Genomic DNA, 13,493 nt, shown 5'->3' on the forward strand with positions numbered 1-13,493 from the left:
AAGGTAAGTACTTGAAATGATTGTTGATTGTCCAAAACTTGAGGTCAACAAAAGCCTGTTGAATACACATGAAGTATTACCAATGTTTATATTTCAAGTGTACTGCACCTTATTGTTGATTGTCCTACACTTGAGGTCAACAAAAGCCTGTTGAATACACATTTTACCATGAAAGTGAAAAATGGTTTTTTTGTTGTTGTTGAGTCATTGACTGTAAAAACATTTGTATACATTAATGAAATAAGTCATTTTACTCCTTAATATCATTGACTGTAAAAACATTTGTATACATTAATGAAATAAGTCATTTTACTCCTTAATATCATTGATTGTAAAACATTTGTATACATTAATGAAATAAGTCATTTTACTCCTTAATATCATTGATTGTAAAAACATTTGTATACATTAATGAAATAAGTCATTTTACTCCTTAATATCATTGATTGTAAAACATTTGTATACATTAATGAAATAAGTCATTTTACTCCTTAATATCATTGACTGTAAAACATTTGTATACATTAATGAAATAAGTCATTTTACTCCTTAATATCATTGACTGTAAAAACATTTGTATACATTAATGAAATAAGTCATTTTACTCCTTAATATCATTGACTGTAAAAACATTTGTATACATTAATGAAATAAGTCATTTTACTCCTTAATATCATTGACTGTAAAAACATTTGTATACATTAATGAAATAAGTCATTTTACTCCTTAATATCATTGATTGTAAAAACATTTGTATACATTAATGAAATAAGTCATTTTACTCCTTAATATCATTGACTGTAAAACATTTGTATACATTAATGAAATAAGTCATTTTACTCCTTAATATCATTGACTGTAAAACATTTGTATACATTAATGAAATAAGTCATTTTACTCCTTAATATCATTGACTGTAAAAACATTTGTATACATTAATGAAATAAGTCATTTTACTCCTTAATATCATTGACTGTAAAACATTTGTATACATTAATGAAATAAGTCATTTTACTCCTTAATATCATTGAATTCAATACAAATTAGCTCCATTTTAAGGAAGTATAAGTGGCTTTTAGGCTTGCATTTCAATATCATGAAAATAAAATGCAGTATATACTCTGTAGCTTCAAGCCTCAAGTAAACAACATATATATACCACCAGTTTTACAAGGTGGTTTCATGTTTACATAGTATTCATGTGTTTTTGAAATATTGTAGCATGATGTGAACATTAAATCATCCAGACAAAATATTTACTTTCAATGTTATTATTTCACAAGCATGAACTCACAAATGTAATACAAGTTTATCAAAAACTGGTAAACATACATTTTGCTTGAAAATTGCCATATGTAATGGGTATACATTTACCCAAAGAAATACATCAGTCAAGTCTACCTCAAGTGGTACACTCATGACCAAACTCTAGTCTCATAACTTTTAATGACTTTGTATTGAGAAAAATTCAAATCTTTGGACCAATCTAATATAAGGGGAATCCTGATTTTCATACTTCCACATTTTCTAAAATTCTGTTGAAGAAGTATTAGATTTTGCAATCACAATTGACTACAATCCTGGAACTACTTCTACAAATAAATTACATCTAAATAATGGAATATATTTGCAAAAATTAAAACAAAAACATTCAACAAATATTCCCATAATAAAACTATTATTTAAATTAACATAAAACAATCCATACATAAGTGTGAATATTTCTCTATCTCTTTCTCTCTGTGGGGCTGTTCCTTATGCACAACTGCATCCTTAGAGCTACAAACTTCAAACTGAAAATATAGATACAGCTTTATGTGGGAAGTAATATGGATTATGTAGCTATGGCCTCATAGACAATTTTGAGATCAAAGTAATCAATATTGTAGTTTTTGGCAACCAAGACATTGATCTCAAATTGAAAAGGCTGAATGTTTTAGGTAATGTATGACCAAGAGGGCTATTATTCACATTTCTTCTCCATGTGGGGACTTGTCATAATCATTCTATCCATGATCATTTATATGTTAAAAGAAGTTAAAAACTTTGTGGAATCTTCATTTATGCTCTTGTCCCCTTTTTCTCTCTCTCTATCTACACATACATACCCATCCTCCAATTTACTTTAACTGAAAAAGGCAGGTGCTTTCTCTCAAACATGTGCATACTCCCTCAACTAAATAGGCTTACTTTAGCCATATATTTTGCATGTACTTGCAAAAGTCAGCTACACAGTGACTTTACACAAACTTTTCTCATCAGCAAATTTTCATTTACTCTGTGTTGCAACAAAAAGATAAGAGTCAATCTTTCATTAAATGGAATCCTAATAAAATCAAAATACAAATGACTGTTAACCTCACAGTAGAAATGAGGACACCAAAACATAGGGAATTTTGTTTTGGAAAATTGAAAGGTCATTTACAGCACACAGAAGAAGCAGGGGCAACATATCCAGTTGTGCTTTGATTAAAATATGTTTAGCAAATTATTATTATTATTTTGCACACTGTTATTTTTACTGATTTTAATCAAAATATTGAGTTGCATAAAAAATTCACAATTAATATGGTTGGTTTATTCAAAATAACTCAGGATATTTAAAGCCATTTTCATTTGAATAATACCAGGTATTCTACTAGTAAATATTAAATTCATATACCACTGCATAATATGATAATGTAGAAAACAGCATATGATTCCACTGGAAACAAAATTATCATTCCATCCTTAAAACAAGAGGAGAAAAAACCACTAGAGGTATAAAATCTGGGAAAACAGCAACTTTAGAAAGTCTGGTTTGTCTTAGAGCAAAGTCACATTTGGGTATGTGCTGTGTCCACTGTGGAGAATCAAATCCCAATTTTAGCACTTAAGTTCATAAACTCACTACTGTCTCACTGAAGGACAGCAAGTCTGGTAAAAGAACAATTACTTATACACAAATCTGATAAGTGGTATATAAGTCTTGAAAGTGGAATTTACAATTCTGTTAAATAAACAAACTAGAGTCTAGGAAATGAGTAGTTAGAGGTAAGTCAATTTTCCAACTTACCAGACATATCTCTTGGGCAAATTTCCTCTTTTAAAGTCATCTGTTCAATGTTTTTATCCAAGTCTTCAAAATACAACTGCATTATGCGAATAAAAGTTCTAAATGCTGTAGGCCCTTTTTTATCTAAGAGTTTCAAAATTAGTTTTTTAGCACTTTCAAATGATGTGAGACAACTGATAGTATCAACATCTTGCTTACTCAAAACTTTTACTTCATAAAGATAATTCATCACACTTTGTGGAAATGCTTTCAGTGTGCTGAGGAGTTCTTCACATTTCTCCAAGTCATTGGCTTTCTCCATTACCACAGGTCTATATTGAACAATAAAAAAAATGTTTCTAAGTATGTCAGTACTGTTTGATTCTAAAAAATCAAAATAATAATTTAAAATTAAATCAAAATTCAAACATTTTTTTAAACATATCAATTTCAGAAGGATGAACCTATTGAAAAAAGATCATTCATCCTCTGTTGTGATCACTTTAGTAATCTTCCAATAATAAATAATATCAGTTCCAAGCATTTTCTTTCCTAGGTCCTTGGATTCAGAACTGATCTTTCACAAACATTTAGAAGATTATTTTTTGATGGGTGTGAGTGGTAACACTTTTCTTTAAAGAGGAAAAATTCAAGATATTATACAGTAAGTGATGTTAATAAAGCATAAAAATTTAATGTTACAAATAACACTGAAAAATTAGAAATTATCAACAGTATTCAGCATAGTACATTTAATTAAGACAGGGTTTTCTTCAAACTAGCTGCTAAGGTTTCTTTTTTGAAACAGGGTACTCCATTTTGCTTTCAGTTGATTTATTAGTATTCATTTATTACTGGTGTTGATTTATTTGAAATATTATAAATTGACAACATTGGGTCTTATTTACTGATGGTAAGTGCAATTTTATGAAATGAAAAAATAAATAATCTTTTATTTTACTATCATAAAAAGTGGCTTCAATCAAATTAAACAAAAATATCTGCAATATAATGTAAAGACTAAAACTTCAATATTGAAACCTTTAATAACATTTATATGCAAAAACGGCTCGTTTGGGTTGAGAAAATATTTTACATGGAAGAGCGAACAACGTTTCGACCTTCTTTGGTCATCGTCAGGTTCACAAAGAAAGAGGTAACTGACCGGAAGCTGACCACGTTTGAAAGGGGTTGTGTAACTGAGTGTCGAAGTGTAGAGGGTGGTATTAGATGTTTGAATATATAATTTTATTTATTTTATTATATTAATATAGGTATAAAGGCGTTCCTTTATATTGGTTTATTTTGGGTTTAAGTTGTTGTATAAGTAAGGCTTCTTTAATTTTGCGTTTGTTTATGTTTGTTTCTTTATTTAGTATTTGAGTGTTTTCTATGGTTATGTTGTGTTTATTTGACTTGCAGTGTTCGAAAACGTGTGAAGGTGACTTTTTATGTTCTTTGAATCTGGTTTCCATTTTTCTACTTGTTTCTCCAATATAGAAGTCGTGGCAGTTATCACATTGTATTTTATAAATAATGTTGGTGTGGTGTTTGTCAGTGTAGTTTTTACATAGTATAGACCTCAGTTTTGTGCCGGGTTTTTGAATAAATTTGGTATTAACTGGAATGTCATATTTTGTTACTAATTTTTGCCAAATGTTGGTTATTTGTTTGCTGATGTCAGGAATATATGGTATACAGCAGTATATGGTTTCGTGGTTTTTTGATTCGTGAGCTGTATTTACTTTAGTTGGTTGATTTTGCTTTCTGTGTAGGTGTGTGCTTATAATGTTTTCTACGGTTTGTGGAGGAAACTTATTGATGTTGATGAAGTATTGTTTTATTTTGTCTAATTCATCATTAATTTTATCTGGTGAGCATAGTTTTATGGCTGTGTTTATTTGGTTTCTTAGTATGTTGAGTTTTTGTTTTGTTTCATGTGCTGAGTCCCAAGGAATGTATAGTCCAGTATGGGTGATTTTTCAGTGGATTTCTTTGAATTGTGTGTCAGTTCTTGTAATTTTGAGGTTAAGAAATGATATTTGATTGCTTTCTTCCTGTTCACATGTGAAGTTAATGTTGGGATTTATAGAGTTAATGTGATTGAAAAAAATTAAGTATGTGTTCTGTAGATTTGAATCCTGCAACCGTGTCATCTACATATCTGTACCAGTATAGTGGTGGATGTAATGCTGTGTTAATTGCTTGTGTTTCAACTTGTGTCATAAAAATATTAGCTAGGACTGGTGATACTGGGTTGCCCATGCTTAGGCCATTTGTTTGTATATAGTTTTGGTTGTTGAACATGAAGTTTGTCTTTATCGTGGTGAATTCTATGAGGGTTGCTAACTGGTTACTGGGAATTTCTGTTGTTGGGTTAGGGTCTCGGATATAGAGTTCTAAGGCTATCTTGCAGGCTTCAGTGGTTGGAACTTCTGTAAAGAGGGATATAACATCGAAACTGGCCATTAAGGCTTTATGATTAAGTTGATTTAGATTAGACTTGAAATTAAAAGAGTTTTTGATGAATGAGCTGGCTGATGTTACATATTTGGAGAATGCCCATGCTATGTATTTACCAAGATTGTAATTAAACGATTCATATGTGGACATTATTGGTCGTAATGGACAATCTGATTTATGAGGTTTGGGGATACCGTATATTTGCGGTGTGCGTGAGTCGGTTTTACGTAGCTAGGAATAAAGTGTTTGTGAAATTGTGTTGGCTTTTTTTCATTTGTAGTAGTAATTTGTTCAGTTGTGTCTCGTGTGTCTTTGTTGGATTTGTGTTTATTTGTTTAAATTTGTTCGTGTCTGATAGGATGTTATTCATTTTTTGGATGTATTCATTCGTGTTCATTATGACTATAGCGTTACCTTTATCTGCTTTTAGAATTTTTATGTTTTTGTTTTGTTTTAGGTTTTAATGGAATTAATGTCTCTTTTGTAAGGTTGTTTTTAGTTTTCTGTTTTGTGAAATTATGTTGATGGTTTTGTGAGAAAATTCTTTGAAAAAATTGTTTAAGATGTTGTTTTTAGGTGTTTCTGGAAAATATAAATTTGTAATTTTACCTGGGAAGTTTAGCTGTTGGATGTCAATAAAATTATCTAAGTTGTCTTCTTTCTGTTGGTTGTGTTTGGTTGTTTCCTTGTTTTCCTTCTCTGTAGAAAGTATCACATGTCTCCTGGCTAGGTCTTCTAAACATGTTTTGATTTCTATGGTTGGAATGTACCTAGGTGCTATTGCGAAGTTGAGTCCTTTGTTAAGCAGTTGTTTCTCGTCTGTGTTTAATTGACGGTCGGATCTGTTATTTATGAGGTTAGTCAACGGTTAGTCGTTTTGGTGTCTTTTCTGTTGTTTGCATCTTAGTTTTTCTAGTTTTTTGTTGTGGCAGATCTTTTTGTCTCTGTCGTTCTTGTAAACATTTTTAAACCATGTTATGTTAATATTAAAATATTCTAACCTTTCTCTGTTAATATATTTCATTAGTATAAATATTAATTTCTAGTTGATTGTTTTTGTTTTCTACAAATTAATATTCATTTGTTATATCTGAAAGACCTTGTATATTGATAGAAAACTGACTTTAGAAAACAAAAAAGACAATGATTAACATTTCTTCTAACAGAAGTGATATGACTGGTAAGTCATTTTGGAACCAGAACAAGGTATTACAGGAACAAAAAATTACAGAAATGCTTAGATGTTTTTATTGCTTTGTGTTTCTTAAGTTTTATGTTACATCACTTTGATAATGCATAAGATGCATACTTTGTGAAAAATTATCAGACTGGAATGCAGTAATCAAATAATGCTTAATTTCTCATCTTGAAAACTATGAGCTATAATTACCAAATTACTAATTTAGTTTCTCACTTGGAAACAAACAAATTAAAATTGCAAATAAACTAACTTAAGATATTTTCAAAAAGTAATGAAAAATAAATGAAAAGGTAGAATACATAAAAAATATTTGGGTGAAAAATTGTCCTTTTTTTTTTTCTTCCAAAACCTGATGAGACATTGTCTGTATTCTGGGTTCTTTTATCAGTTTTTGTTTATTATGAAAATAATTTCAACAGTTTCTTGAACTTTAAAACATACTTGTTTAAACATCTTTTTACCACAAAACTTCTGATAAGAGATCATATGTTGGAATATTTAACTTTCATTCAAAACGACCTACACTAGAACAATGAAGAAAGTTAATTATTATATTACTAAGCATTAAGTAACACATTTAGGGCATAAAAAAATTGGGTATGACTTCTTGCATAAGAAAGCAAAGGTGTTGTTTTAAAAAAAGAAAATTGTCTTTATTGGCAAAACAGCTTAAATTCTTCTAAGGCCTTATTTTTATTATCTACTCTGAAAGATGTTTAAATAATAACAACATTACTTTAAATTTGTATTTAAAATAATTTATTTTGTCTCATGTGTTCCTCTGTTTTAAGGTATGTATCAAGTGATAATTTAGATTTAATGAATTATGATAAGTAAACAACATTTAAGAACAAGAGGTGTTAATCCATCTAGGTTGTTTCATCCACTAAATCTAACTAAACTATTAAAAAAAATAACCTAAATGACAGCTCAAACCATTCAAATATCCACAAGGGCTTTATTTAAAACTCCTTTAAAAATTATATATACTGAATTCACCACATCTGAAGACAACCCATTCCAAAAGCCACCTGACTATCCTGTTAGGAAAATAAAATTCACCTAAAAGTACTTTTACTCTGCCAGAGTTTTTATTTTAGTCTCCTTGTCCTACCATTCCTGCCATTAACTGATTAAGTATGAAAAAGGTGATGCATCACATTATGTTTCTTTAATAATCTTGAACATCTCAATCAGATCCTTTGTAACTTTTCTATTTTCCAGAGAAACATTTATATTTCTACCTTTTCTCTATGACAACCATGCCACCTCAGGTATCATCCTAGTATCCTCCCTTTTAATCCTACCACTATTCAATGTCCTTAAACCTCTCAAGGTAAGGTGCTCAAGACTGAACAAAATATTCCAAATGAGACCTAACCAATGAAAGTGGCCAATGCAATCAAATGATGCCCTTTACGTTCAGTTTAAATACACGACAAAAACCTATTTTTCCTACTGCTAGAAACAATGCAGTGCATGAGTTAAGAGATTGGTTAAAAGAAACACAAATATCATTTTCTTTCATAACACTGTTCACGTACCGACTATCAAAATTTTACTTATTTATAATCCAAATTATAATACCCCACATGCATTAACTGCATTTATTATAATTCTAAATCATCTGTCACTTGTTTAGTCCTACCAGCAGAACACACCAAAGTACCCAGTTACCAAATATTCTAAATCTCCTCCATATCCTCTAAGCCAAGCAATATCTTAAACCACAATATCATCACAATTTACTGACAATTCCTTCATCTATGTCAAGAATATACAACAAAGAGAAAAAGTTCCAACCCTGAGCCCCAATGTACCCCACTTCTGACACTAACAGACAGCTCAAGTTCACAAGATTGATTTTAGGGATACAGTCTATTTAAGACCAAACAATATAACATTTGGAAATGGTATTAACCTCGTATATTTAATGGATGTGTTACTGATCAACAAGCTTCAACTACCCTGTATTCACCAAACCAACCAGTCTTATTTAGTACATATCTAATCATGTAAGCATATGTAACTCAAAATCAATCTTTTCGATATTGTGTTTATAAACACACCCAACTCTTTTAATGGGAAATTTTGTATCTCCAGGAGGCTGTCAGTATCAATCATTTTTGGAATGAGAGAGAATGTTATCATTATACAGATCAATGAGATACGAGTTGTCTGGACATGATTAAAGCAATATGACTGAAAAATGGAATCCATTCATAACAACCCCTCTTTTTTTCTCTTCAATCATTTTTTGATCAAATAATCCAGCTTATCATCAACTCCAACAGAAATAGTTTAACAAGCCCTATAATTTTATGTGTCACCTTTTCAGTGCTTTCTGAAAATCCAGGTATATCAAATTCACCCCTTTACCATCATGAGAATAAGCAGTATACCAGAAACCTCTTCAATTTCAAAATACAAGAACATAAAAATATTAAATTTTCTAGCAGAACGTTAAAATGGTGAATTTCACCAGCTATAACTATTATTGTATTGATTTTGCTCTGATCAAACTATTCTAACTCTTAATAAGTATGTAGCTTACTCTATTTGACTCCTCTGATCACAAATTTATCATGAATGTTACATAAACCATACTCATATAAAAACAACAAACACAATAACCGAATAAATCAAAAATCCTTCTCAAACAACTTAACATACCTCAATATCAAATAATGTGAGTTTTTTAAAATAACAACAATTTCTTAACGTATAAAAACACTTAAAACTGGCCTAAATTGGTAAATACTGATAATAATACCGCGGTGAGCAACCAGCAAGTTCTGCCAATGACGTGTTAATTTTTTTTCTGAAATCACTAAAATTATACAAAAGGCGAGATGGAACAAGAAATAAAAATTTTCACAACGCATTACAAAAATAAAAATGTGATCGGTACATTTATAAATTGAAATTCGGCACTATCGTTTCCAGAGGTAATTGCGAGATGAACTTGGAAAAGGTAATCATAATTTTAGCATGCGTACTATCAAAGTACATCCATGAAAAACTTAAAACATTTTACTTCTTACAGTTTATTTAGATTTTAAAAAATCTAATAACACTGGGCAACAAAAAGACATTTTGTTTGTTTGAATTTCGCGCAAAGCTACTCGAGGGCTATCTGCGCTAGCCGTCCTTAATTCAGCAGTGTAAGACTAGAGGGAAGTCAGCTAGTCATCACCACCTACCGCCAACTATTAGGCTACTCTTTTACCAACGAACAGCGTTATAGTCACTTTATAACGCCCCCACGGCTGAAAGGACGAGCATGTTTGGTGCGACCGGGATTCGAACTCGCGACCCTCGGATTACGAGTCGAACGCCTTAACCCACCTGGCTATGCCCAGGCCTGATCATGTTGGAGAAATTAACATAACATGCTGTGAATGAAATAATGACTGGCTAGAAATTTGATGAATACAAAAGTTGGTAATTACTCTTACTATATTGAGTATTCAATAAATCATTTAACGAATACGAATATTATACCACTGAATTCAAATAGGATTTACTTTAATTTTCCTTACCAAACTATTAGAATACAAGTAGGAATACTCCAAAAGCTGTACTTGATTGGAATTGAATATTGATACTGAATATGAATACCCCATGTTTGGTCAATACCACCCACCATCAACCACCATATTATAATGCTTCTGGGTTGAAATGGCAAGCAGGTCGCAAATCGAGTATCAGGCCATTCTAAGTCTGTAATGTTAAGGTGTGCGACTCGTAATCTGAGGGTCGCAGGTTCGCATCCCGGTCGCGCCAAACATGCTCGCCCTTTCAGCCGTGGGGGCGTTATAATGTGACGGTTAGTCCCACTATTCGTTGGTAAAAGAGTAACCCAAGAGTTGGCGGTGGGTGGTGCTGACTAGCTGCCTTCCCTCTAGTCTTACACTGCTAAATTAGGGACGGCTAGCACAGATAGCCCTCGAGTAGCTTTGTGCGAAATTCCAAAACAAACAAACAAACAAACAAACAAATCAAAATTTTTAAAATATTATTTGTAAATAAAAAATAAAACAGCTAAAGTAGTGCATGGGGAAATAAGTATGTACAAGTTTAAAGTTTTGCAAATTTTTATACTTTGTTGTATCATATATATATAAATATATTTATATCTGGGGTCTAAAATGTGTTCAGTATATAATTAAGCGAAATAAAAATATTCACAAACATCACAATCTGAGCGAATTGTCTCTACTGTACTATTTTATGGGTGTATTTTCGGGTAGTACAAGGTTACAAAAGTAACTTTGTCATACAGTGTAAAGATGGCAGCAGTTTTGAGATTAAAACGAAGATTGGACGAAGATCCTGCGGAAGCTCTTATTCTCAGAAGCAAAAGAATAAAAAGTCCTGAGATAAAAACATTTAAATTTGCTGGTACAGTTAAAGAACAGGTTTGTTATTATTTATGGACGTTTAAGCTTTTTCCAGTATTGAGTGCATTTAAGCCAGGCGTTTGCCATCTTACTACACCCAACTATAGACGAATGAGTGCTTTATAATGTAGTGTTTTCTTTTTCGAAATCAAAATCATACGGTAAAAAATAAAAATACTTCTGTAAAGTTGAAAGGTGGTTATGTTTTGTAATTTTGGATTAACAAATAATGAACTCCTGTTAGGTTAGATTATAAGGCTTATTAATTGCTTGTTGTAACCTGTATAAATATAAATTATAAGTATTAATTATAAATAAAATAGAAATAATGATATGTGAAAAAAACTAATTTAATTTCGACTACGTTTCATTTTGAAGTATAAAGAACCACTCTTATTCTCACAAGTAAAATTATTTATTCATTGGTTATTCATATGGGTAACTATTGCATGAAGGAAGAGCAAATTTATTAACTGATTGTTTAAATTTATTATTGAGATATGATGAACAAAAACTACTTATGCAAATATAAAGACTACTTGTTGGGTCAATGGTAAGTTTAAAGACAATGCTAAAATCTGGGGTTCTATTCCTCAGGGTGGGCAGATAACCTTAAGTGGCATTGTACTAAAACAAGTGAATATAAGTAACATTTGAAAATACCTTTTTTATTTATTTTTTCATATATCCATAAAAAAATAATAATAATTAAACAACAGTATTGTTGCACAAACTATCAGTTGCCTAGTTCTGGTATTAGGTTGAGGAATAATTCATGAGCGTTTTTAAATAATTTCATTCAAGAATTACATGCAAGACTATACAATACTTCAATGCATGAACACATTATACCCAAAACATTTATTATGATACTTTATTTCATGTAATACCTAGGTATATAGTATGCATTGTTTTAAACGAAATTGCAAGAAATTAAATGCGAAAAGCAGATGGTGTCGAAAATGCTCGATTTTGTCCACTTGACATTCCATTTAATGAGCTGAAAATGAAAGCAAAAATTAAAGACATATGAAAATCAAACAGACCATCTATTAGAGCAAAAAATTATCTACCAAATGACATGAAATATTTTGCGAAAGCGTTTCATTTATGAATATATTTTTTTAACTTGAAAAAATGCTCACGAATTATTCCTCAACCCAATATTTTTATAGCATAATATGAAACTTGTGGCTAAAATTTAGTGTTATAAAAAGTAAACCTGTTAATAGTTATTAAAATACAAAATCTTTTCTGTTGACAAATGAAATATTTTTACAGGTGGGATGGCATTGCTCTGATCAATGAAAACGTATTTGAATTATAACTGAGTTCTTTGAAAAAAAAGAAACTGTTTTACTCTAACAAATTCTATTGTAACACTGCATGCATGTAAGAGTTTAGCCTAAGGCTTGTATAAAATATTAAGTTTAGGTAATGAGTCTGTATGCCAGTACCATTACATGTAATTACAAATAAAATTATACTAGTGTTTGAACAAAACTAGTTTGACAAGTACTTTTCTGACTAGCTTATTAATAGAAATCTCTGAATAATCCAAATCATTTTGTAAAGCAAGGTTATCCTCCTTATTGTCAGCAACACCCAAAAAACTTTATCATTAGTAAATTTAAATTATTTATTGACCATTCCTTCTCAAATGTTGCAAATGAAAAAAAAGAGCAAAAGAGATTTTAACACTGAGCCCTTAAATGTTCATTACATTAATTTGACTCAGATCAATTTGTGACAAACTTGTGTTGTCTTCCATCAAGCTTGTTTTTATTTAATGACCCAACTAATACTATATACCTGAAGAGAAAATTTGTTAAGTAACATCTTTTCACATGCTTTCTGAAAATTCAGATACATAAAATCCACATACTTTCACAAGCATTAACCTAATACAAAAACGTCTAAAGATTAGCAAGTCATGATTTTACATTTTTACCGAATGTCTGGCGCAGATAGCCTCGCTGCTTTGTGCCATAAAACACTAAATCAATCAATCAATCAATCAACCCAACATTCTGCTAACCCTTAATGTACTTAAAGAAATCCTTAATATTAATTTTAACATTTTAATTTTTTTGTCACACATTTTAGATTAAGTTTCCTGTTTGACCAACTCTGCTGATTTTTGTTTTCATAATTCTTTTAATCTCCTGTCATTACAGTCAACTTAAACCTTTTAAATTTTCATTGAATTCCTTTAATGCTGTCCTTATATTCTTTGTGAGCCATTCTGGTTTATTTGTAGCCACCCTTTTATTCTTTTAGGAACATATCTATCTAAATATTTTAAAAGCTTTACACAATATCCCCAGTGAACTTTGTTGCTGAGCTTATAACAGACAATTCCTATCATATTCCTTTGAAATTCCTAACAAAA

General features: G+C 30.6%; 2 protein-coding genes across 15 annotated transcripts in view; one reads left to right on the forward strand and one right to left on the reverse strand.

Moving 5' to 3' along the window:
- The window catches only part of LOC143250797 (uncharacterized), a 35,932-nt gene extending 25,660 nt beyond the window's left edge, over positions 1 to 10,272 (reverse strand). For 3 of the 7 annotated variants that reach the window (XM_076501803.1, XM_076501804.1, XM_076501800.1), the window contains exons 1-2: positions 9,372 to 9,529; positions 3,056 to 3,366 (exon numbers count right to left, since the gene is read on the reverse strand). In XM_076501803.1, the coding sequence (XP_076357918.1) occupies positions 3,056 to 3,356 (301 nt within the window). In that variant the 5' untranslated portion in view covers positions 3,357 to 3,366; positions 9,372 to 9,529. Of the gene's footprint in view, positions 1 to 3,055; positions 3,367 to 6,106; positions 6,311 to 9,371; positions 9,530 to 10,240 lie in introns of those variants that run through there. The other 4 variants (XM_076501802.1, XM_076501805.1, XM_076501807.1 and 1 more) reach the window with 4 other exon arrangements.
- A 634-nt stretch (positions 10,273 to 10,906) lies between these two features.
- LOC143250799 (putative RNA polymerase II nuclear localization protein SLC7A6OS) overlaps positions 10,907 to 13,493 on the forward strand; it is a 31,797-nt gene continuing 29,210 nt past the window's right edge. For 5 of the 8 annotated variants that reach the window (XR_013028364.1, XR_013028363.1, XM_076501808.1 and 2 more), the window contains exon 1: positions 10,908 to 11,119. Coding sequence is in view for 6 of the 8 variants with exons in the window: in XM_076501808.1 (XP_076357923.1) it covers positions 10,991 to 11,119 (129 nt within the window). In the remaining 2 variants the exon portion in view is untranslated. Of the gene's footprint in view, positions 11,120 to 13,493 lie in introns of all 8 variants that reach the window. The other 3 variants (XM_076501812.1, XM_076501810.1, XM_076501811.1) reach the window with 1 other exon arrangement.

This window comes from Tachypleus tridentatus, chromosome 5, assembly GCF_004210375.1.
Source record: "Tachypleus tridentatus isolate NWPU-2018 chromosome 5, ASM421037v1, whole genome shotgun sequence".
In the NCBI taxonomy this organism is placed as follows: domain Eukaryota; kingdom Metazoa; phylum Arthropoda; class Merostomata; order Xiphosura; family Limulidae; genus Tachypleus; species Tachypleus tridentatus.